The sequence below is a fragment of the Anopheles arabiensis genome, chromosome 3, assembly GCF_016920715.1.
Source record: "Anopheles arabiensis isolate DONGOLA chromosome 3, AaraD3, whole genome shotgun sequence".
NCBI lineage: Eukaryota > Metazoa > Arthropoda > Insecta > Diptera > Culicidae > Anopheles > Anopheles arabiensis.
Genome location: NC_053518.1, coordinates 28,708,702 through 28,731,302, shown reverse-complemented (window position 1 = coordinate 28,731,302; position 22,601 = coordinate 28,708,702). Strand labels below are relative to the sequence as shown.

Genomic DNA, 22,601 nt, shown 5'->3' with positions numbered 1-22,601 from the left:
GTAAAAATGTAATTGCTGATGATTAATTTCAAATTCCCCAAAAAATTATGTGCAAAAATCCTAAACAATCTGCTCTAAATACAGTCAAATTTCAAAAGGAAAGTATCTCCGACTCTGCATACTTCAGGCGAACCGTGTGTCTTGGGAACAAACAGATAGTATATGATAACCAACTAGAATGATTAGATTTTGACGTATGGTTACTCATAAACACGATAAAATAAGATGTTTTATACATTAAATGAAAAATAACTCATTCCCCAATGAAGAACTATAAGCTTCTATTAAAATAAATTGTCTTCACACGCTTTACTATCATTCTTTTACAGTTTAAAGCAAACAAGAGTGGAAAATGGAATTACAATAAATATTTTATTATTGTCTCCCCCTTTTTACCACAGTCTTTGGAGAGAAATCATCGTACTATTAGCCATAAAGAGCCATTTCATACTCCATTTCATGGTACCTCTAATCGATGCTTTATCGTAAACCCCCATTTAGACAATCCATCCACACTCCACACGATGTGATTTTCTTTGTATCGCTTCCACATTTTCCGAGCTCGTTTTGCTACAATCTGACACCACCGAACAAACAATCACACACACACACTCAGCCACTTTTCTCGCTGCTACATCCAGAAGCAGGTGGTACGAACACATCCACTGGAAGTCCATCCTCTTCCCTTACCAGTGGTAGTGGTGTGGGAAAGTTTAACTTGTTTGCGAAGATTACGGAAAAGTCGGATGATACCAAGAGGCGTGAGCGGGACGCCGAGAAGCGTCGATCGGCCATTGGCATACCGAGCATTAGCGAGCTTGATCGGGAGGCGGCCGAGATCGTGCACAACGGGTACGGTGGTACACAGTCGCTGGAGGCACCGACCGACAAGCAGAAGTCGACCAAAGAGCTCATATCAAAGTTTGAGGCAACGAGCGTCCCGGTGGCGGGTAAGGTAGCGGCGTGCAGTTCGTTTGCAGCGAGGAAGGATTATTTTGGCGTAGAGTCGGCTAAAGCGTCTCCGCCGACAACAACGCAACCTTCCGTTGCTGCCGTGACCAGGATTAGTGAGAAACCGGCACCAACACAATCGATTGTGAATGGTAGTTTGCAGCAACAGACCGCGAACCCGACGACAACAACGACACCAACACAAGCGCCAACTACGACGCCAACACAAACACCAACAACTGCTACAAATGGCCTCGCAAAAACGGGCAGCGACAAGAACCTACTAGGCCTGTGGACCTGTCCGTACTGCACGCTGGAAAACCCGAACTGGCGCATCATCTGTGAGGCGTGCGAGCGCATCAAACCGTACGACAGTAAGCTAAGCATCCTGGAAGAGCCACCACTAAGACCGAACCATCCGCTAAAACGTCCCATCCCCGAGGTGAAGAAAGCGCAGACAAACGGTGTCGATGTGAACGACAAGCAAGCGGAACGTGGGTTGAAGTACTTCCTGCCAAAACCGCAGACAGCCGTCCCAGCCACCAACGGTACACTCATGGTGAACGGTGACGATCGTGCCTCGCTAGTGCAGCGAAAGCCAAGCTACGGCCAAACGAAACCAATGGCGTCACCCAAAATGGGCGTCAAGAGTCTGATGAACCGGACCGTCCATCCAGAGGGCGCTACTGCGTCAGGGCCAATGTATCGGAACTTTAATGCCATCCCTGAGGGCTACAATGGAGTTACTGCTACCGTTACTGCCGTTACCGATGGAGGCAGTAATAAGTTTGATGATCAAAAGCTGAAAGAGTGTCACTCCAGCAACGGTCCAGTGGCTCCACTAGCCTCACCGGAACCGACCACCGAGAAGGAAGATCCCGTGTACGGAGCACTCAGCAAGCCGTACTCTCCCAAGGATCGTGTTAACATTGAAGAAATACGTAATGCTCGCATTGCCCGCTTTGGGGCAGTGGTGGAGCCGGAACAACAGCCGGAACAACCATCGCCACCAAAAACCAAAGAGCAGCAAGATCTGGAAGCGCTCGAGAAGGAAAAAGAACGCTTGCGCGAGATGATCCGTGCGATGAACGCGAAAGCGCTGGCGGAACAGTACCCGGTCGTGCAGAAACCTCCCAGCAATAGCAGCAGCAGCAGTCTGAAGCGTGACTCACCGCTGGTGCAGCGCAAAAATGGACTCACCTCGGGTATACCGATCAGCACGAAGAGCCTTAGTCCGGTGCCGGCGAGAAGGGTGAGCAGTCCGCTGATGGCACGGAAAGCGGCATCACCAGCGGCAGCGGCTGCAATACCGGAGGACAGTGTCGGGAAAGAGCAGAAGACTCCAGCGGTGCCAACTGTAGAGCTAGCGCCCATTTCTTCGCCAAACACGGGTGCAATCAGGAAGACATCGTTCCCAAGACGTACGTCCGATGCTGAGGGTAAAATCATCAATCAGGACAGCTTGCGAGGCACAATTCCAGCCACGGTCGTTGAGATCAATCAACAACCACCACCACCACCGGCTGCCTCCCAGCTAGTGCTCACGAACGATGTGCAGGCGCTGCACGTCGAACCGATGGACGAGCAGCAGTTTGCAAGGGCGGCAGGAACGCGTCAGCCTCACCCAGATCAACCGCTCAGTTCTATTCCAAGACCGTCGGGTGTTCCACTATCCCCACGGTTGCAGGATCGTCACCGCAAGTCGTTGATGGAGAAGCAGCAGCAGCAGCAGCAGGATGAAAAGCTAAAGCAACTCTCCGTTCAGTTACGATCGCAGCAGGGTGTGGATCGTTTCCGCAGCACGTTGCTGCACACACCGAACAGTATCGGAAAGACGGGTACGCTGGCGCTGAACAAGCTGCTGCGGAATCTGGAGCAAGCGATCGGCGAGGGAGCGCACGATCGGGCGGCCGAGTTGGCGATGGATCTGGCGAGGATGAAGGTGTCCCTGTCGGTGACGCGGCAAAGCCCGGGTAGACCGAACTCTTCGTCGTCGGGAAGTTTGACTGATATAAGGTAGGTGTGTTGATAGACGTTTTGGTGGGACAGTCTTGAGATCTTCAATGATTCCGATTGAACAAAAGTAGGTCTAGATGTTGGGAATTTATCGATCTTCAAAACACTCGTAAATTCTTAGTTTCTTACAATAATTCTGAAGCATACTCAACTTATCTTATACAGTTTGCATACATTCTGGAATCTCTAAGGCATAAAGTCTACGGTTGATGCCTTGTTCTTTGTTGAGGCACATAAAGGCATAAAGACTGAAGCAAGTAGTTCAACTGAAAGAAAATCTGTAAATATCTGTGAATAATATTTTGAGATTCTGAAGATTTAATAAAGCATCATTTACAGGATTGGAAGATTTATTGCCATAACTTATACAACTTGCATACATTTATGGAGTCTATTAAGCTTAGTGTCATACGTTAATATTTTACACTTTGTTGAGACATATTGAAGCATAAATAATCAAGAAAGTATGCCAAATGTATAAGATAAAGTGAGCGATGTTACGAATCTTATGAGATCGCTAAATTAAATCAATTGGTAGCTTCATTGATCGTTCAATAAACTTGACTTTTCAAGAGTCACTAAATTGCTAAAGATCGTCTAATTCGACTTGCTCTATTTCACATTGCATTGCAGTTTAAACGTTTACATCGATGATAAGGTTTCACACAAGGGACCAATCCGTATGACGCTGGCTGCCTTCGCGACCCTCGCCCAACTGAAGGCCAAACTGTGCAACGAGTACCAAATACCGGTGGCGGTACAACGCTGGCGTTGTGACGATCAACCGCTAGACGATGACACTAGAACACTCTACGATTACGGTATACAGACGAGCGATCGGACGCTGTTTGTGTACATCGTACAGCCGGCCGTACCAGCCAAAGATCCGAAGCCACCGCTGCTGAAGCAGCAAAACTTTAGCAGTGCCGAGATCAAGCTCCTGTCCGTATCGTCCGAATCGGACGGTGAGCATTCAGACACACAGAACGACGAAACTGTGCTTGGTAAGTGTTTACTCTAAGTTGGAGCTGTTCGAGAGAAGGAGTTCATGTAATGAGGCTTCTTTACTTTCCAGGTGCTATAGCACTCCCTAAAGCAGCTCCAAGAACTGCTGTTACTGTGCCAAAGTGCGAAATCACAGTGGAGAATACGTCCAGCGCCAGTGAGCCCGGATGGGCCTGCCCGATGTGCACCCTGATAAACCCACTCGATCGTCCCGGGTGTGCGGCATGTTCCGAGGCCCGACCAAGCCACCTCCGCCCTCCGTCTCCCGTCGAACAGATCACCGTGACGCCGGAAGATTTGACGCGCTATCTCGATCAGCAGCCACCGCTCGCGCCGGAACGCAGGACCAAAGAGCCGACGATGCACGTGCAGCTGCGCGTCCCACCGATCGAGACGCGGAACGATCTGAATCGCATCTCGTCCAATCGCAAATCGTCCGACATCTTCAACATACTGCACGATGAGAGTAAGGGTCCGCCGACGCTCGTACCGCCACAAGCGCCTTCCCTAGCAACATGTTCACCGCCCGTTCCGAAGCCTCGCACCACCGATCTCATCCGACCGGAGCACATCCAGGTGCCGGAACAGAGCCGCATCGTTATGACAGCGCTGGCCACGCACCGCAGTCCCAACATTACCCGCAGCCAGTACCGGGGCGTCGATAACTTCAATCCCAACTCGAGCGGCATGGTTAAACCGGAACGGCCCATGATCACGACGGCCAGCCCGATCGTGCGGGCGGTGCTGCTGAAGGGTTCGTCCGGCGAGAAGGCTTCCGCCGTGCGGTTCGGTCGCAACGGGCTCGCCCTGCCCGAGGATGGGTCGGACGTGACGCCCAACCACTACACCGAGCTGGTCAATCTGGACAATGCGGATCTAATTGCGAACATCGAACCGTTCGAGTGTCCGATCTGCTTCGGTGCCTTTCAACCGTACGAGGGCATCGTGCTGCGGGACTGTCTGCACTCCTTCTGCAAGCAGTGCCTGATCAGCACGATCCAGTACAGCGAGGATGCGGCAATACGCTGCCCGTACAGTGACGCCGTCTACAGCTGTGAAAGTGTTATACAGGTAATAAGGAGGTGCTTTTGGAGCATTCACAGTTGCGATTACACTAAACCGACTTTCTTTTCCTGTGTTTTTGGACAGCAACGCGAAATCAAGGCTCTTGTCAGCAAGGAGCTGTACGAGGCGCATCTTGCCAAATCGATCCAGCAGGCGGAAAGCACGATCGACAACACGTTCCACTGCCGGACGCCGAACTGCCGCGGCTGGTGCATCTACGAGGACAATGTGAACCAGTTCAAGTGTCCCGTCTGCCGGATTGTCAACTGTCTGACGTGTCGGGTAGGTCATCGAATCATGAATCAAGTCTCTTCAATCTTCAGAATCACGAATCTCTGGAAAGTGTTAAATAACTAAAGACTCAACTAATTAGAAATTGAAGAGTCTTAGGATACATTAACCTAAGAGTTCAAACACCCTTAACTATCAAAATTGTTGGTAATTCATACTAGGAACTCAGAGCTCAGAAGGTTCTTTGGCAGAGTTGCTCTCCTTGGCTCTCTGTTGCAACTTATTGGCTCTTTGCACCTAACCGCTTACTTAAAACAAGCCACTGACATCTAACATTTGATATCCCACAGATCTCCAAACAATGTGAACCTATATGAATGTTCTTCTTGTTTTACCCAACACTAACGACACTCCACCAATTAATCACTGCACAGGTTATTCACGACGGGCTCGACTGCAAACAGTACCAGGACCGGATGAACAGTGACTGTGATACTAACTTAGAGGCGCGACGCACCAAAGCAATGCTGCAGGAGATGATCGAGAAGGGTGAAGCACTGAATTGTCCCACCTGTCAGGTAACTTTGAAGGATTGAAAACTTCCAACTCTAAGAATCTATATCCTCCCTTTCCCCATACTTCCCCACAGGTGATAGTAATGAAGAAATGGGGCTGCGATTGGCTCAAGTGCTCGATGTGCAAGACGGAAATTTGCTGGGTAACGCGCGGCCATCGCTGGGGACCGGCCGGTAAAGGTGATACGTCCGGTGGCTGTCGGTGCGGGGTGAACGGGATCAAGTGCCATCCGAAGTGTAACTACTGCCATTGAACATTTTTCACAACTATACACCATAGAGCTTACAAGACTAACGCGAGAACACAACAGGAATCAGTAACGAATTAGTGCAACTCCCCCGGCGAGAGAAATAAATCCTCCGTCGAGGAGTTACTTCGTTAGAACTTAAAATGGAAAAATGGGCTGTTGGAGCATGCAAAAGTTAATAGGAAAATAGTACAGAAAGTATGTGCTAATTACAAAGAGAAGAATAAATAAAACAGCTAGCAAGCAGTTTTTAGATATATGTATAACCCAACGAGATCACACAGTTTGAAGTATCTCGTCAGAAGAGGAGTTCAATAAAACACAGCCCTTTCAATTCTTTCAACGTGACCGATGGTAGAGGAAATAAAATTTCTTTTGACAGTAAAAAGTGTATTTCATGCTATTTTACAGTTCGTTAATAGTTTAATTCATTTCCGGAAAGAACCAACCAGCCGGCCAGTATCGAGCTAAATGATCTTATTTCTTTTTGTTTGTTTGCTTGTTCTATTTGGTAAAGATGTTAAGGACGTACGGCTGAGAGCATCTCATGTGACGGAAACGGAACGTTTTGGGGAGTAGAAGTTAGTCGATGGTTCTGGCGTCCTTTCGCGTTAGGCCTTCTAACCGAGAGCAAGATTATGTTTCCCAGAACACGCTTTACGCTCACCAATTAAGAAGATAAGCTACAGAGAAGAGCAGTAGTTGTTTGATAAATCATGACCTTATCTGTAATGTCGTAGATCATCCTGAATTCCTTAATTCCACGGGAGTACATGGTGCAGCAGAAATGGGTAAAATAGAGAGTACCACTGCTAACCAGAGATGTCCTTGTACCTCGGCCGACGATTCTGATCGAAGATCGTATCATGCAAGCACAGAAAACACATGGAATCGTTAATATGATGCTGTACGGTTCGGTAAGGTTCGTTTAATATCTACCACTGATTGATCCACACGTCCGCCACGAAGCTGGAAACTGGTGGTGTCCGGGTTGACGCAGCAAGATGAAGTGGGGGAGAAGTCGGTTGTAGCTGCACGAACCTTGCTCCTCTTTTTTTAGCTCTCTACCACCTCCTCTATCACTCTCTTCTCATAATTCTACCACCTCAAAGCTACGCCCGTTGTCGGTGCGGCGTTCCGGAGAGGCCTCTCTCTCTCTCCAATGGCTGAGACGAAAGTATGCGTCTGTATCTCTAAAATATTGTGTAGCATCATCATCATCATCATCATTTGCAATCGCCACATGGTTACGTATGATCCGATCAGTTAGTAAGCTGCATCAAACCCCGGGTGTGTTACTACAGTTACAGTTATTATTTTGTAATGACCCCTTTTCGTGTTGTATGGATTGACCCCTTTCGCTTTAGCGCGTTTCCGTTTGTTGTGCAGTTGTCAAAATCGCACGACGCGAAGCTTCAAGGGAGCGATTGGATATTGGGTTATTGGATACGGGCGGGGAAAAATATTCAAATTCAAAAGATGCCAAAAGACTGTCCTTACTGTACTAGTGAGTTCAAACGTCAAAGGGGAGGAGAAGACAGATAGAAAAGAGCAGGTTGGGGGCATCGGATGTGGCCTTCGACTGAATGTCGAAAGTGCTAATCATACCACACACACAAACATACACACCTTAAAATGGGTAGTACAATAGTGTGAATTCTTAAAATATGACTACAAACTAATACAATGAACTGAAATGTTCGTGTTTCGTGTTTACTGAATGCTTAAAAAGAGCATTTTGTGTTTCAATCAAAGTCCTAACATTTGCGAACCTGTTTTCCACGCTTTCAGGTCAGAAAAGTTGAAACCCCGAATGCACAACATGATAGACAAGATATGCCACACTAGCAACACTTACACACAAAATACACACATACCCACAAACACACGCTCATATACATACATACTCGTGGTGCCAGATGGGATGAAGAGGGCATACTTATTGTGCTTATACTCTCCGTCTCCATCCATGGCTTTCCCATTCTCGCATTCATTCCCCTCCCCGATTTGTGGCGATTGATCGAATTCTTCTTCAAGATCTTCTATCGGTGCAGTTCGTAAGAATATGAAATATATTCCTAAGGAGTCAAGATATTCTACATTCTAGAAGGATGTACCACCATCGAAAACGAGAAACCAAAGCACCCCACAAACATGGCGCCCCGTTTTGCCCCCTCCCCCTCGGGCTCTTTTCCATTCCCTCCCCCACTATTATTGGTGGTGCTCAAAAAGTCTCGAAACGAGAGAAGAAGAAAGAAAAAACGAGCACGCGGCGGCGGCGACTGCTAGAGACTGTGGGAAAGTTCTTATCTGTGCCGGCGACGGCCACCATCGTCGCGGCTGCGTTCGCGGGAGCGCGACCGACGGCGATCGCGGTCACGATCGGGCTCGCGGTAGCGTTCGCGCTCACGGTCCCGCTCGCGCTCGCGCTCACGTTCGCGGTCGCGCCGCTCCCGTTCGCGCTTCCGCTCGCGGTCACGCTCTTCCTCCTGCTTGCGCTGCTCCTCGACGCGGCGCAAATGTTCGGCCATGTTCTTGCGCCGCTGCTCCTCCTTGATGGCGATCTGTGAAAGGCATTAATTGAGTGAGTCCAGTTCGATTTCGCTGTTTGAGGGTGATTTTCCGCCCCTTTACCTGTTCCGTTGTGAGCGGCAACCAGTATATGCACGGTGTGGTTTTCGTTTTTCGGAACAAATCATCGAGCAGCCTGATCGGTGGTTCGTTTTCCTTCTTCTTGAACTTTCTCGCTGGAAAAGAAACGATAAAATCGTATTAATTAACAATCAAATGCTTCATTTATGTCCCCCGTCTTTCTTACCTGGTGATACGCTGGTGCTGCGCCGTCTCTCTCGTCCAAACTCACGTTCCGCGGAACGTTTGCCCCGATCTAAACTACGGTCACCAGGTGGTCCGTCGAGCCGGTTTCCACGTCCATCACGGTGCTCTTCCTCGATCTCACGCCCACGTTCACGCCCGGCCCTATCGGCACCCAGCTTGTCCTTGTCGGCCAGTCCTGCCGCGTCGCGCCCTCCTCTGACATCTCGCTCCGGATCAAACGCATCCTTCTTGCCGAGATCCCACTCGCGTACGCGACGTACCGTCTGTAGTAAAACAAAAACAATCGAAAATAGAATAATTATTCTCTTTTCATTACAGTCGTTGTAGCCAAGGCTCTAAATCATTATTTTTTAGCAACGTGCATCAGTTTTTTTGTTTCTAACGTATGTGTTTTGTCTATAAGTCAACAATGTTTGATTCTATTACAAGTAATGACAAATCTCAAGATATTTTACCAATTTGATGGAGACTTTCAGATACACTTCATTCAAAAAGTCAGCCATAACTTTTACAACTTTTAATTATGTGCACATAATTATTCACCGCATCCAAGATGTTTTTCAACAGCTATCAAATGGTTAATTTGTTTCAAAATGATATTTCAGTTTCAACACATGATTTTCGACACATAACAAAGCACTGTCAAACTCAAACTCAATTTGAATCGTGTTGAAAATCTTGCTGAAGAAATTAAAAATTATTGTAATGAAAATGAAACATCAGATTGATGTGGATTAACAGGTTGCGCGCGGTGAATAACAATGTTTACATTCGAAACTTGGAACTGGAACCCTGTAAATATGTGCCTCTAACTGACTTATTTTGGAACACAGAGATTCAGAAATCAAGTTTAACTTTGTAAACAAAGCGATTGATTTACAGTAAATAATTAATGCCTGCGAAACTACAAAGAATGTAAAATTTGATGCCTTGAAGGATGACCTAAGTAGAGATGGGAAACTCTGATTCAGATTCATGAATGTTGAATGAATCTATGAAATTTATTAATGAATCTGAATCTCAAAGTTTGAGATTCATGAATCTCCGAAGAGTTATGAATCCAAAAAGAATCTCCAAATATTCATGAATTTCTGATGATCATCATGATATGCCAAATAACAGCTCTAGGCAGTCATGAATATCTTTAATTTCTTAAATCTAAAGAGATTAATGAATAGTCTGAGATACATAAAACTTCTGAGATTTTCAGATTATTCAATATCTTGAAAATCACATATCTCTAACGACTCATGAATCAACAAAGATTCATGAATCTTTGGAGCTTCATGAACATTTGGAGGTTAGTTAATCTTTACAGATTTATTAATCTTCGGAAGTTCATCAATCTTGGGATATTCTTTAATCTTTTACGAAAAATCAATCTTTTATAAATCATTACAAACACGATTCGAGATTCAACTCACTGATCGCCGAAGATTCATATGGATGAATCTGAGCAAATAATTCATGAAGCACGACACTAGCTTAAGGACAAAAATGTATGGCAACTTGCCGTAAACCCATTCCATCATCCAGCCATGCTTACCTCCTCCTTTTTGACTGCATCACGCGACCAGCCAAACTCTTTCCCATCCTTCGCCCCCTCGACCGTCGCACGAAGCGCACCATCTTCCAGCGTGGAAAGTATCGCCTTGTCCATTGCCTCCTCGCTGCCGAAATCCACCACCAAACATTTCGGATTCGACACTGGCCAACGGATGCCGTGCAGTGCGTGACGTGTTTCCGTAGCTTCGCTGCAATTTTTTTGGAGGGAAAAGGACAAAACAACATTTTAAAAGAATGTTCTCACCAAATACTTCAATTCGACACTTACTCTTCCGTTTCGTACTTGACGTAGCACTTGGATTTGATCTTGTCGATCCAGAACCCATTCTCCACGATCTTGCCAGTCCGTGCCAGCAGCCCCTTCAGCTGCAGCACCGTGAACGGGCGCACCAGGTTCGTAATGTACAGGATATTGCTCGTCAGATGCTTGGCCGGGCTGGGGGGCCGCACGACCGGTGCCTTTGTGCTGACCGTGCTACCATCATCGCTCACGATGCTGATCTTGCGCGTGAGGGCAATCTTTTCGCCGACCGGCTTCTGCTTCACCCCCGCTCCGTCACCATTGTTCGTCTCAACGTCCGCCGCCTCGTCGGTGGCGATGTTTTCCTTCTCCGCCGATGGCCGGCGTCGCTGTGGCAACGGTGCGAGCTGCTGCGGCTGCTGCTGCGGTTGCTGCTGCGTGACCGGTTCGTTCACCTCGCGCACCTTGCGCTTGACACGGTCCTTTTCGTTCTCGTCCGCGCTCGGCGCATCGTCGGCACCCTCCGGCTCGGACGACGAGTCCAGCTTCACGTCCGCCAGCGGGACGGGCTTCACGTCGGAAATGATGTTCTTCAGCGAGTCCGTCGAGATGGTAATGACGGCCGGTTTCGCGTCGGCACTCTTCGACGACAGCCAGCGACGTTTGCGCTGCAGCGGGCGAATCTTTGGCGCCTCCAGTGCCGCACCCTCCTCCTTGGGGCACTGCTGCTGTTGCTGCTGCTGTTCCGCCGTACCTTGCTGGTCGGTGTCCTTTATTTCACCCGCTTCCAGCTCCTCTTCGTTCGCGTCTTCTTTGCTGGGCGGCGAATCGTGTTTCGCTTTAGCGGGCGATCGACGATCGCGTGCCGTTTCTGAATCGTTTCTCTGCTTGCGATTCGACTCTACAGCATCATGCGAGTCGCGACGCGACGAAGCCTCTTTCGCTTCCTCCTCCGTGCCTGAGGTGGCCGCATCCATCGATTCTTCCGCCCCACCGGACGGTTCCTCCGGTTGCACCTCTCGTTCGCCCCTTTTCGCCGGCCTTGAGTCCGCTTTCTCCTCCATCTTTTCATCCTCCTCCTCATCCTCCTCTGCTCTTTGCTCTTCTTCCGGGACACTTTCGTTGGAATCGCTTTCTTGCCTTGTTCGAGAACGATTGTTAACGACCGGTTTGCTATCATCTCGTGCATCTTCCGGCTCCACCGTCTTCTGTCTCTCGGTGTCTCTATTTGCTTCCTTCACTTCTTCTTCTTCCTCCTCTTCCTCATCACCATTTGTATGACTTACCTTTTCTACGCTGGCAGCCGCTGGTGCCTTCGACTCTGGCTCCGAATCCTGCCTGGCCGGAGGGCTTCGCTCGCTCCTTTCCTTCTGCGCTCTATCATCGACGCGTGCGGATGCCGTCGCTGTCTCGCTTCCGGTGTCTTGCTCGTCTGGGGCCACATTCTGTTCAGCCGTGGTCGCGTCAGTTTCATGCAGCTCTTCCGGCGTTTCTTCCGGAATCGGTTCCATCACCTCTTCGGACGCACCGGAATCAACCACCTCTTGCGGTTGTTCCTTCTCCTTCTGCTCCTCGCGCTGAACAGTTTGCTCTGTTTGCATTTCGGCACCATTTTCCTCTACCTGCTCCGCAACAATCGTCTTCTCCTGCGACTCTTTGTCCCGCCGACTGTTGCGACGGGTGCGGGCCGGCGGTGTCTCTTCCTTCTTGCGCCGGGAAGGGGTGCTGCGGCCGCGTACACTGCGCCCCCGGCCAACACCCTTCCGGCTGGTCGTTTCCTCCTCGGAGCTACTGTTTTTCTCCTCATCCTGCGCACTGGTCGTGGCGGCGTACTCGTCCGTGTCCGGCTCCGGTTCGGGACTTTTCGACGGCGACCGACGGACCCGGCCCCGGGTCGAACGGCGTGGGGTAGATTTTTCCGGTGTGCTCACACCGCCACTTGCTTTACGGCGCATTGCTGAAAAGGGGAAAGGGGGAACACTTTAGCAAAGAAGCGAATTTAGAAGCCAACATGGAGATGTTGTTGATGCGCTTCTTTTTTCTTCTTCCTGTCCCTTAGCACAATGCATGACCCCCTTCACCGGGCGGCCATAGCGCGAGATACGAAGTGAAAAACACAAACGCTGAGCGTAATTACCGTTTTGCGTGTTTCGTTCGTTGCTGAGAGAACACTTTCTGATGCACTTTAACCAATAAAGTAGGACGAAGTGGAATCGATTTAACCTTTTTTCACTGGTAATAACAATTGGGAATTGTGCCGCAAGCCGAAGCTCTACAGATTTTTTTCTATTCGCGTCCAATGAGCGACGGTGACAGCCAGAGTGACCAGAAATACCGATTTATCTGTATTCCTACCGATTTTTTATACGCCTACCGATTCACCGTCCAAATAGACATACAGCGACAACGTCGCGCGAGACGACGGCGCGCGCGAAAAAAGTAGCTCAATTTTGCAAACAGAGCTACTCGTCGCGCGCGACATTTTTGCTTCATCCTATATAATCGAATTATCTAGTTTTTTTTACAAGCGAGATTAATCTTCTTCTTTGGCTCAACAACCGATGTCGGTCAAGGCCTGCCTGTACCCACTTGTGGGCTTGGCTTTCAGTGACTAATTGATTCCCCCCCATAGCAGGATAGTCAATCCTACGTATGGCGGCACGGTCTGTTTGGGGATTGAACCCATGACGGGCATGTTGTTAAGTCGTACGACTTGACTGTACTACGAGACCGGCTGAGCGAGATTAATACCAAACACAAAAATAAATAAATTTGAACACATTTTAACCTATTTTTGTGTGTTTTCAAATAAAAAAACAAGTTGGTTGACTGAGTCAAATGAGCTACTTTGATCTACACCGAGTGAAATGTTGAGCTATTTTTCGTCGCGCGCGACGTTGTCGCTCTATGTTTATTTGGACGGTCACAGATGACCGCTCTAAAACTACCGATTTTCCATTTATAGATATTTGATCCATTATCACAGATATTTGATTTTTCAGTCGTTTCAGCTTAATCTGTGGCGCTTGGGTTGCTGTTTCAAGGATCGCTATCCTCATTTGTTACTTATCGCGCTGATGCACGTTTGTTTGCCTGGCACTTTTTAGTTTTATCTGTTAAAATTTAATGTTCCTAATAAGTAGACCATGTCAGTTGTGGGGATTCCGAGAATTGCTCGTCAAAGAAAATTATTTAAATTTGAATTTTAATCTCGCTGTCCGCGGTTTAAGCTCACCTGACAGAAAAAGAGAATTAAATTTTCAGTCGAGGGGTAGGTACAAACACACGGTGGGGTTCCGGCCCAAGATCGGATCCGAAGTCCGTTGTTTTGGGCTGAAAATTAAAAATGGCGGATGAAGCGCCTTCACGGAGAGAATGCGCTCTATTGCATGCCTTTAAAATGCACGAGGCAGAGCGCCAGTGAGTGCCACTGAAAAGAACGCTCGCTCGCGCTGTTTCATTGTAGAAGAAGAAATGAAGAAGAAATTGATCGTTAAACAAATTGAATAAATATAAATGGTTGCTTTCTCAACAGTGCTCCTGCCGAAATCTGCCAATATAATCTGGCCACACTGGTCCGCAGGTCAGGCGAGCTTTTTGGCGGCCACCGTCGCAAAACCGTCGCAAAACGTCAAAACCGGCGTCGCATGTACTGCAAACCGACGTCGCCGGTGAGCGAAACTCGCAACGATTTCGAGGCGCTGGCGACGGTCGTTTTTGACGTTTTGCGACGGTTATTGACCTTTCGAGCGAGCTTTTGCCCTGCGGGCCAGTGTGGCCAGATTATATTGGCAGATCTCGGTAGGAGCACTGTTGAGAACGCAACCATTTAACCAAAGTGAGTGTATATATCAGGTGGGCTTATGGTGTTCTTTCTCCCCAATACATCGACACACAATTTGACGGTTTGCTCCATAGCAAAATCTAGTATGCCTTAAAGTTTAAACAAAATCTCGCAAAAATTGTATGTGGTTTTGCTCAGGCGTGGCACGAAGAAAGAAGCCAAAAAAACCTACGCAACGGCCAGTTCTTGGATTAAAATGATGATCTGAAGATTACTGGATAACAACCCAAGTGCCACAAATCCACTAAACGACCACTAAACGGCTTCTAAACGACTCAAGTTCTCTACCTAAACGGAATATAGAAAGACTTCGTTTAGCAGACGGCAAACGACTCATGCATTCTAAAAACAGCCAAAAAGCTGGTGGCGCTCTCTGTTGGTGGGATACCCCAACCAGTTGAGCTTCATCGCTTGGAGGAGAGCTTTCTCATTGCCTCTGTACTGTTGTATGGTTTCGCATTGAAGTTATGCATCGCTAGAACTAGAACGGCGATACGATTGCTTAAATACTAAACTCCAACGGAAACCACCAGCACTGAAGAAAGTGAGATTTGAGTAATGGTCGTTGGTGTTGATACCCACGTATCTGACCACACGACCATTCATATAGATTTTTGCTCAGAAATTTTTAAGGCTATATAGGTCATGATAAGATGAAACTTGTCGAAATACATTGCAAGAAAAGGATAGCAATATAATAATCAGTTTTAATACGCCATCTATTGATCAAACCAATGAAGCTGTAGAGCTTTCATTTTTTTTCTATGGATATTCAATTTTCCAGTCGTTTAAGCTTAATCTGTGGCGCTTGGAAGGAGCTAGCCCAAGTAGCACAATCCTGTTAAGAAACCGTTAAAAGTATGCCTAAAAGTATTACTTTTAGCTTTCCATACAGCAGTAATTCTGGGGCTTAAAACACTGCGTAACGCATTCCTGGCTTCGTCAATGTTTCGTTAAAAATTAAAATTTAGCCGGTATTTTTAACGAAAAATATCAAACTCAACGAACAAATCGACAGAGATGGCTGTATTGCTGTTTCTCTTTCTATACGAATTTTCTAGATCTTCGTTAAGTTACAACAATGGGTGTTATTATTTCATGGAATAAATGCATAAATGCAACACGAATGCTTTTATTCGACATTTAATCATTTTGCCGCTGCATATTGTCACTGTTTCACATAAGTTTCATTCATTCCATGAGTTTCTTCCATCAATTTAGCATGGAGGTTAGCTGCAGCCGTGGACGGAAAACATGATGTCCAAACGCTATCCGAATCGAAAATGCTGCGAAATATAAAACTTATGTAGCTCATGTGTAGAGATTGGTAATATCGATACACTGACCTGTTGTAAAAGCATGATGATACACAAATTAAACGATAGCTGATAGAAGTTGTCGCAGACGCTTGGTTTTGTTGTCATCTACACACAATACACAAGAAGCTTGACGAACTTTTTGACATCAGAAATGGAGGCGCCATGTACGTGACCATGTACAGTATGTCTCAAAAATTATCATCATCAAGAGTATATTATTTTGTACAAAAAATATTTTTTTATAAACATTTATCTCATTAGCATATCCTTCATCAAACTCATTGCATATAATATTTAAAAATTTGAAACATTATTTTTTTATTATTTTTTTTATTAGCACCGTAGATTCAAGTGAAGGAAAAAAGAAAAACATATTTTACGTACCATTAAACAAACAAATATTTTGTTGTGAAAATAAAATTATGTAATAATGCATAAATAAGAATAAAAAAATAATTTTCCGAATATTGAAACAATGAAACTGGTGTATATAAAATTTGAAAAACACTGTGTGTTATATTGGCCCGAATCGAAAAAAAACAGGGTAACGGAATACGTCGTTCTGCTGTAACGCTGTCAAATGTCACATTCTCTTAAGAAACTCTATTTGATTTTTAAAGGCTTTAAAACACTGTTAATAATCAAATAAAGTTTCTTAAGGCTACTTGGGAGATGAGGATTAACTGAACTATGCAATGAATTATAGCATGTACAAATGAACCCAAACAGACAAGTTAATAGACATTAGCAAAGTGACAGTTCAACCGTCTACACGTTATTTTCTTATTCCCAAAATATCACAAGTTTTCCTCCAATTTCACACCCGGTGTAATTTTCCACATGCAGCTTTCTTGAAAATTTGAAGTTATTTCAATAATTAAAACAGAAGATATGATCAATTTACCATCCAGAAATGCAAACTCCTATACAAAATGTATGACCTATCCGGGTAGGTGGTCATAAAGATGAGGGTGTATTTTTGGTCTTAGAAACGAAGGTTAAATGGTTGCGTTCTCAACAGTGCTCCTACCGAGATCTGCCAATATAATCTGGCCACACTGGCCCGCAGGGCAAAAGCTCGCTCGAAAGGTCAATAACCGTCGCAAAACGTCAAAAACGACCGTCGCCAGCGCCTCGAAATCGTTGCGAGTTTCGCTCACCGGCGACGTCGGTTTGCAGTACATGCGACGCCGGTTTTGACGTTTTGCGACGGTTTTGCGACGGTGGCCGCCAAAAAGCTCGCCTTGCCCTGTGGGCAAAGTGACCAGAAATACTGATGTATATACAGTAGAGCGCCGTTTATCCGGGTACCTTTTATTCGGTTATCCGTTTATCCGTGCTGTTGAAAAATGACAGTTCAATACATATATGACATTGCGTGCTGAGAAAGATATTTGAAATAACGGTTACCAGAGCATTTTCTCTTAACAAAATAAGTTATAATTCATGGCACATTTCAAATATTCTCATTGAAAAACATGAAGCTTATAAAACTGGCTAGGTTTTACTGAAACATACTATCAATTTCTAAAACAAACCGGGATTTTCTGATAAAATAAATACTTTCCCAAATAGCCAGCTCGTACTTTATAGCTGATTTAGGGCTGTTTAACGAAAAATCGTTCCGATGTCGTACTTTGTGGCTGATTAAGAGATAGACGGTACTTTGCGGAACTATGGAGCTTTTAAACAGGCACATGGTACTCTTTGGAACTTTGCGGCTGATTAGCACTATGTGTAGGGTTCATGATGGAACTTGAAGGCTTGTTAAGAAAGGGTACTGAACTTGGTGGAACTTTATCGCTTTTTAATGCATGCCATCGGTACAAGGTGGCTCTTGTCAAAGTGTCAAAGACGGACGCCGGCAATAATCTCATTGCTGCTGCACAAGTTAGATTCGTTAATTGAAGAATGAATATTGAGTGAAGTTATTGTGAATTACCAGTAAATTGTGTATAATTTTGCGTAATTCATCAATACAAAAGATTTAAAAATATGCATATGTGTTAAAACGAAACAAATGTTGTTGTTTATTTCATCGATGACGCTTGCTAAAGAAAAATAATCCCTGGCATCGTGGCATAAGGAAGCTGCTTAGGCGCTGTTTGAAAGACCCACATAGATCTTTGATGCAGTTTATCTACTGCAAAAGGCGAATTAGAGCAGCGATCTTTAGCGTGCCAAAATGAGCTGCTTAAGCAATTCTGGCTATTTGGGTTGACTCATTATCCGTGTTATTCGACTATCCGTGCGAGGTCGAGCCCCGAAGAGCCTGGATAATCGGCGCTCCACTGTATATATATACAATCTGCTCCCGAGTTACGCGGTTTCTGCGTTCCCGATGAATCCGCGTAACTCGAATATCCGCGTAAGTCGAATTTCACGTTTTTTGACTAAAATACTATTGATTACTCGGAGTTTTTGATCTAATTTAGTACTTTTATACACTTTAGCATTAATTTGTTATGATTTGTGCAGAAAATTCTAATATTTCTGGCTTTAAAGCGGTTTCAATTTGTTAGCAAAAATGCAATTTATACCGAACTTGAAGCAAATTGTACTGATTTGACATTTAATCTGTCAAATTTAGAAAACCGCGTATCTCCGAATCCGCGTTAGTCGAGAACCGTGTAACTCGGGAACAGACTGTATATATATATCTAGGATTTCAATTTTTTTAATTCTTGAACTGTAAAACTCAGCCACACAATCATATCAATCTAAATAATCCAGCGAAAATCAAATGACAGCACGTACGATAAAGTTGTATCAAATGGAGCACTGCTGCGGCCCTAAGCGGTCGGGTAGAGCCCCGAGAAAAAGAACTTGCCACCACTGAGAAAAATAATGTGCATCTTAGTTCTTCTTTGGCTTAGAATTCCCAGTACAATTTTCACATCGACACTTCAGAAAGACCTTCATTTGTGTAGCCGCTGAACCAAATCTAATCCATATCTTAGATAAAGGATGCATATTCTCGTGAGATGGAACTTTCATTTTGCGCATTAGCCATCTCTTAACACTTCTTTCGTTTTTTATTTTTTTTTAACTCAGTTAAGTTTTGAGTTATAACCTACCGAAAACTACCGATTAAATTTTGATGCACCTACCGAAAACCGCCAAAATAATCTGGCCACACTGATTCCAATGTGCATTATCGAAATTTTGACGAATTATTATTTACGAAAAAGTTATAAAATACAAAATAGAAGATATTCTAGCAAAATTTCAACAAAAACCAGTATTGTTTTATTGCCAAACAACTTTACAAAATCGAAAAATATCTTAAAAATCGCAACCGTTTTATCAACGTTCAAATAAAATGACCGCTGACGTCCCTATGTGTGCTGTTGTGATTAGCAGAGCTGATTGGCTTAAAAAAGTGACTTCAAGGGAAACAATTTCTCGCCCCGTATCGATAAGCAGAAAAACTAACTGATTTTCCCTTTCTGTAGCGTCTTTCCAGGTAAATTTATGCTTTCACTAACGTATTGTTGAATTTAATAATGTTTTCCGCTTTCGTTAGACGTCTTCCTGGTAGCTAAGGGGGTGCTACAACACAATCCCCCCCTCCTGAGGCCAAGAAAGGGTAAGGCAAGCAACAACAAAAAACGGGGTGGTGCCCACCGGAAACACGACCGCCAGAGAGTTGCTCGATGTTACCGAAACACAGCAAAATGCCAGCAATTAAGGACAGCCACATCGTGAAGATTGCGGTCGAGTATGTGGACAACACGCCCCAGATGTACCCGCAGCTGATCGAGTTCGACCAGCGGCAACCGCTCGGTGCCATCATCCAGAACCTGTGCAGCTCCTGGGGCATACCGGACGCGGAAAGCTACGCCCTGCAGTTCGACGGCATCAACTACGTGACGGAGAAGAACCGGAACGAGGTGAAGAATGGGACGGTGCTGAAGTTGCGCTTTTCGCCCTCGAAGACGACGAACGACATACTGGAGAAGCTGCGCAGCGGAACGGAGGACGAGAAGGTGGCCGAGCTGAAGGAGCTGCAGGTGCTGAGCGCGGACAACACGTTTGCGCTCGAGTTTATCAAGGAGCAGGGCCTGCGGTTAATCATTGCGCTGATCGAGGACGGGCAGTGCGAGGAGCGCATACTCGAGCTGGCGCTCTGCTCGTTCGTGCAGCTGATGGAGCACGGTACCATCTCGTGGGACATACTGGAACCGTCGTTCATCATGCGGAACGTGGCGTTCATCAATGGGTCCTCGAAGCCGGAAATTATCCAGTCGGCCCTGTCCATCCTGGAGAACATTGTGCAGAGCAGCAACAAGTACGCACTGGTCGAGAAGGAAATTACGCTCGAGACGCTGCTGAAGCTGCTGCGCGACGCAACGCGTACGCAGGTGCAGCAGAACGCAATCGCGCTGCTGAACGCGCTCTTCATTAAGGCGGACGACGGCAAGCGGCGTATGCTGGCGGCGACACTCGGCTCGAAACAGTACCGCAGCGTGATCAACAGCGTCATCACACCGACGATGGGCGCCGAGATGGCCCACCAGCTGTACGTGCTGCAAACGCTTACGCTGGGTCTGCTGGAGCAGCGCATGAAGACGGCAATGGACGCGCAGGAAAAGATCAAGGAACTGCGGCGGATAGCGTTCGAGGCGGACGGGATCGAACCGATGCCGGACGTGACGGCCCGCCGGCAGCACGGTTCCTCCTACTCGAGCCACTACAAAAAGCTCGGCTTCAAGTGTGACATCAATCCGGCGCAGGACTTTTTCGAAACGCCGCCCGGCACGCTCGCCCTCGACTGTATGATCTACTTTGCGCGCAACTACACGCAAAGCTACACGAAGGTGGTGCACGAGAACAGCTGCCGGGCGGACGAGCACGAGTGCCCGTTCGGGCGCACCAGCATCGAGCTGGTGAAGGTGCTGTGCGACATCTTCCGGATCGGCGAATCGCCCTCCGAGCAGGGGCAGGAGTTTTACCCGATGTTCTTCACCCACGACCACCCGTTCGAGGAGTTTTTCTGCATCTGCATCGTGGTGTTGAACAAAACGTGGAAGGATATGCGCGCCACGACGGAGGACTTTGTGAAGGTGTTCTCGGTGGTGCGGGAACAGATCGTGCGCAGCATCGTTGGGCGGCCGGCAAGCCTGGAGGACTTCAAGGCGAAGATACACACGTTCACCTACAACACCATCACGACGCTGCGCCAGCAGGAGCGAACGTCGCGCGAGGAGTGCGAATCGACCGCATCGGCCATTGTGAGCTTAAAGAAGAAAATTACCCCCGAGATCAGGGCGCTTATTAAGGAGCAGCGGCTCGGCTACCTGATCGTGGGCACACGGTTCTGCAAGTACTCGGGCGGCAAGCGCGAGCGGGACAAGTACTGGTACGTGCGGCTGTCCCCCAACCACAAGGTCATTCACTACGGCGACTGTGACGAGAAGACGGTGCCGACGCTGGAGGAGCTGTCGAACAAACTGCCGGTGATCGACATCCGCCAGATGCTGGTCGGCAAGGAGTGCCCGCACATGAAGGAGATGCGGTCGAAGAAAGCGTCCACGCCGCTCGGGTTTTCGCTCGTGCCGGAAAGCAGCGAGCAGCCGACGCTTGACTTTATTGCACCGGACGAGGCCACGTTCAACTACTGGACCGATGGTATCAATGCGCTGCTCGGGCAGCCGATGACGAGCAAGCAGCAGGAGGAAGACTTCGAGACGCTGCTGTCGATGGAGATCAAGCTGCGGCTGCTCGACACGGAGGGGGTGGACATTTCCAAGGATCCACCGGCCATTCCACCGGAGCCGGAAAATTACGACTTTTGCTTCGACAGCTAAGCAGCAGGAGCGGGATTAAAGGAAGGCACAAGAGAGAATGTTAAACCAAAGGTTTATTTTGTATGGCAAATTTCCAAAAAAAAAAACAATTAATGCCACTTATTTTCGAGCATCCAAATTTAATACAGGTTTTAATTTTTGATACTTTCTCCCTCCATATCTTCCATATCGTGCAGCAGAGGGAAATGAAAAGAGGACGAAGAAAAAAACGTTCAATCGAGCGCAGCAAAGGAAGTAGTTAGGGCAAAAAACGAGGGACGATCTTGTAGTAAAAGCCAAATATTCCACGCAATATGTTATCGTAATCAGTTCTATCACTATTATAACTATGCTAATGCTACCCTATATCCAACGTATTCAACGCGCACATGTGCTATTTTATTAGTTTTACGAAAGGAGCCAACGGAATCGATTTCGGAAAGTCGTTCCGTTCCGCATTTACTCGACCTAGCTTTAAGACAAGGCAATGAACATTTTCTGTAAGCAAATAGCCAAAAGTATGTAAGCCTATTTCTCCATCCGAGATACATTACTGCAAAATGTTCGGAAATGTAAGCAATGAGAGGCGCAAAAAACCCTCGGATATATATACGGTAATAAAAGTATATACACTTTTTGTATGAAAGTAAACTTTGACGGTGTTGTAAGAATTGAAAGAAAGAAATAAGACATAAAAGAGTAGTGTAGAAAGAAAATGAGAAAGAAAGGCAACACAGTTTGAAATATAGCAACACAAAAGCGAAATGAAACAGAAAATAAGTAAACTAAACGTTTGAACACTTTACATTTGGTAACAAGGGGGTAATAAGGTTAGTCCGAAAGTATATTTCAACGGAGCAGTAAGTAATAATAAATAATTAAATAATTAAAGATGGAAAGAGGATCGATAAAT

General features: G+C 46.5%; 3 protein-coding genes across 4 annotated transcripts; 2 read left to right on the top strand and 1 right to left on the bottom strand.

Moving 5' to 3' along the window:
- The first annotated feature begins 475 nt into the window (after positions 1-475).
- On the top strand, positions 476-6,484 carry LOC120899598. Its single transcript, XM_040305632.1, has 6 exons — positions 476-2,967; positions 3,601-3,971; positions 4,043-5,043; positions 5,122-5,319; positions 5,703-5,846; positions 5,918-6,484. Exons 1-6 carry the CDS (start codon positions 476-478, stop codon positions 6,095-6,097), a joined length of 4,386 nt encoding a protein of 1,461 aa, XP_040161566.1. The 3' UTR covers positions 6,098-6,484.
- Positions 6,461-13,055, bottom strand: LOC120899753 (apoptotic chromatin condensation inducer in the nucleus-like). Of its 2 annotated transcripts, none has more exons than XM_040305941.1 (7): positions 12,874-13,055; positions 10,764-12,693; positions 10,476-10,683; positions 8,910-9,192; positions 8,726-8,838; positions 7,031-8,655; positions 6,461-6,939 (listed from the first exon to the last, which is right to left on the bottom strand). In XM_040305941.1, exons 2-6 carry the CDS (start codon positions 12,689-12,691, stop codon positions 8,398-8,400), a joined length of 2,790 nt encoding a protein of 929 aa, XP_040161875.1. In that variant the 5' UTR covers positions 12,692-12,693; positions 12,874-13,055; the 3' UTR covers positions 6,461-6,939; positions 7,031-8,397. The 2 variants fall into 2 exon arrangements, with proteins under 2 accessions (XP_040161875.1, XP_040161876.1); XM_040305942.1 differs by lacking the exon at positions 12,874-13,055 and having other exon boundaries at positions 10,764-11,876; positions 12,023-12,135.
- Positions 13,056-19,237: 6,182 nt separating this feature from the next.
- LOC120902892 (engulfment and cell motility protein 1) lies at positions 19,238-22,339 on the top strand. Its single transcript, XM_040311970.1, has 2 exons — positions 19,238-19,365; positions 19,426-22,339. The coding sequence occupies exon 2, from the start codon at positions 19,556-19,558 to the stop codon at positions 21,707-21,709; it is 2,154 nt and encodes a 717-aa protein (XP_040167904.1). The 5' UTR covers positions 19,238-19,365; positions 19,426-19,555; the 3' UTR covers positions 21,710-22,339.
- Positions 22,340-22,601: the final 262 nt, after the last annotated feature.

Coding starts and splice junctions, on each gene's coding strand:
- LOC120902892 (XM_040311970.1), top strand. CDS start 19,556: ATGTTACCGAAACACAGCAAAATGCCAGCAATTAAGGACAGCCACATC.
- LOC120899598 (XM_040305632.1), top strand. CDS start 476: ATGCTTTATCGTAAACCCCCATTTAGACAATCCATCCACACTCCACAC. Junction 2,968..3,600: donor GGAAGTTTGACTGATATAAG/GTAGGTGTGTTG, acceptor ATTGCATTGCAG/TTTAAACGTTTACATCGATG. Junction 3,972..4,042: donor GAACGACGAAACTGTGCTTG/GTAAGTGTTTAC, acceptor TTTACTTTCCAG/GTGCTATAGCACTCCCTAAA.
- LOC120899753 (XM_040305941.1), bottom strand. CDS start 12,691: ATGCGCCGTAAAGCAAGTGGCGGTGTGAGCACACCGGAAAAATCTACC. Junction 10,684..10,763: donor GTCAAGTACGAAACGGAAGA/GTAAGTGTCGAA, acceptor AAAAAATTGCAG/CGAAGCTACGGAAACACGTC. Junction 8,839..8,909: donor CAGCACCAGCGTATCACCAG/GTAAGAAAGACG, acceptor TTTCTTTTCCAG/CGAGAAAGTTCAAGAAGAAG.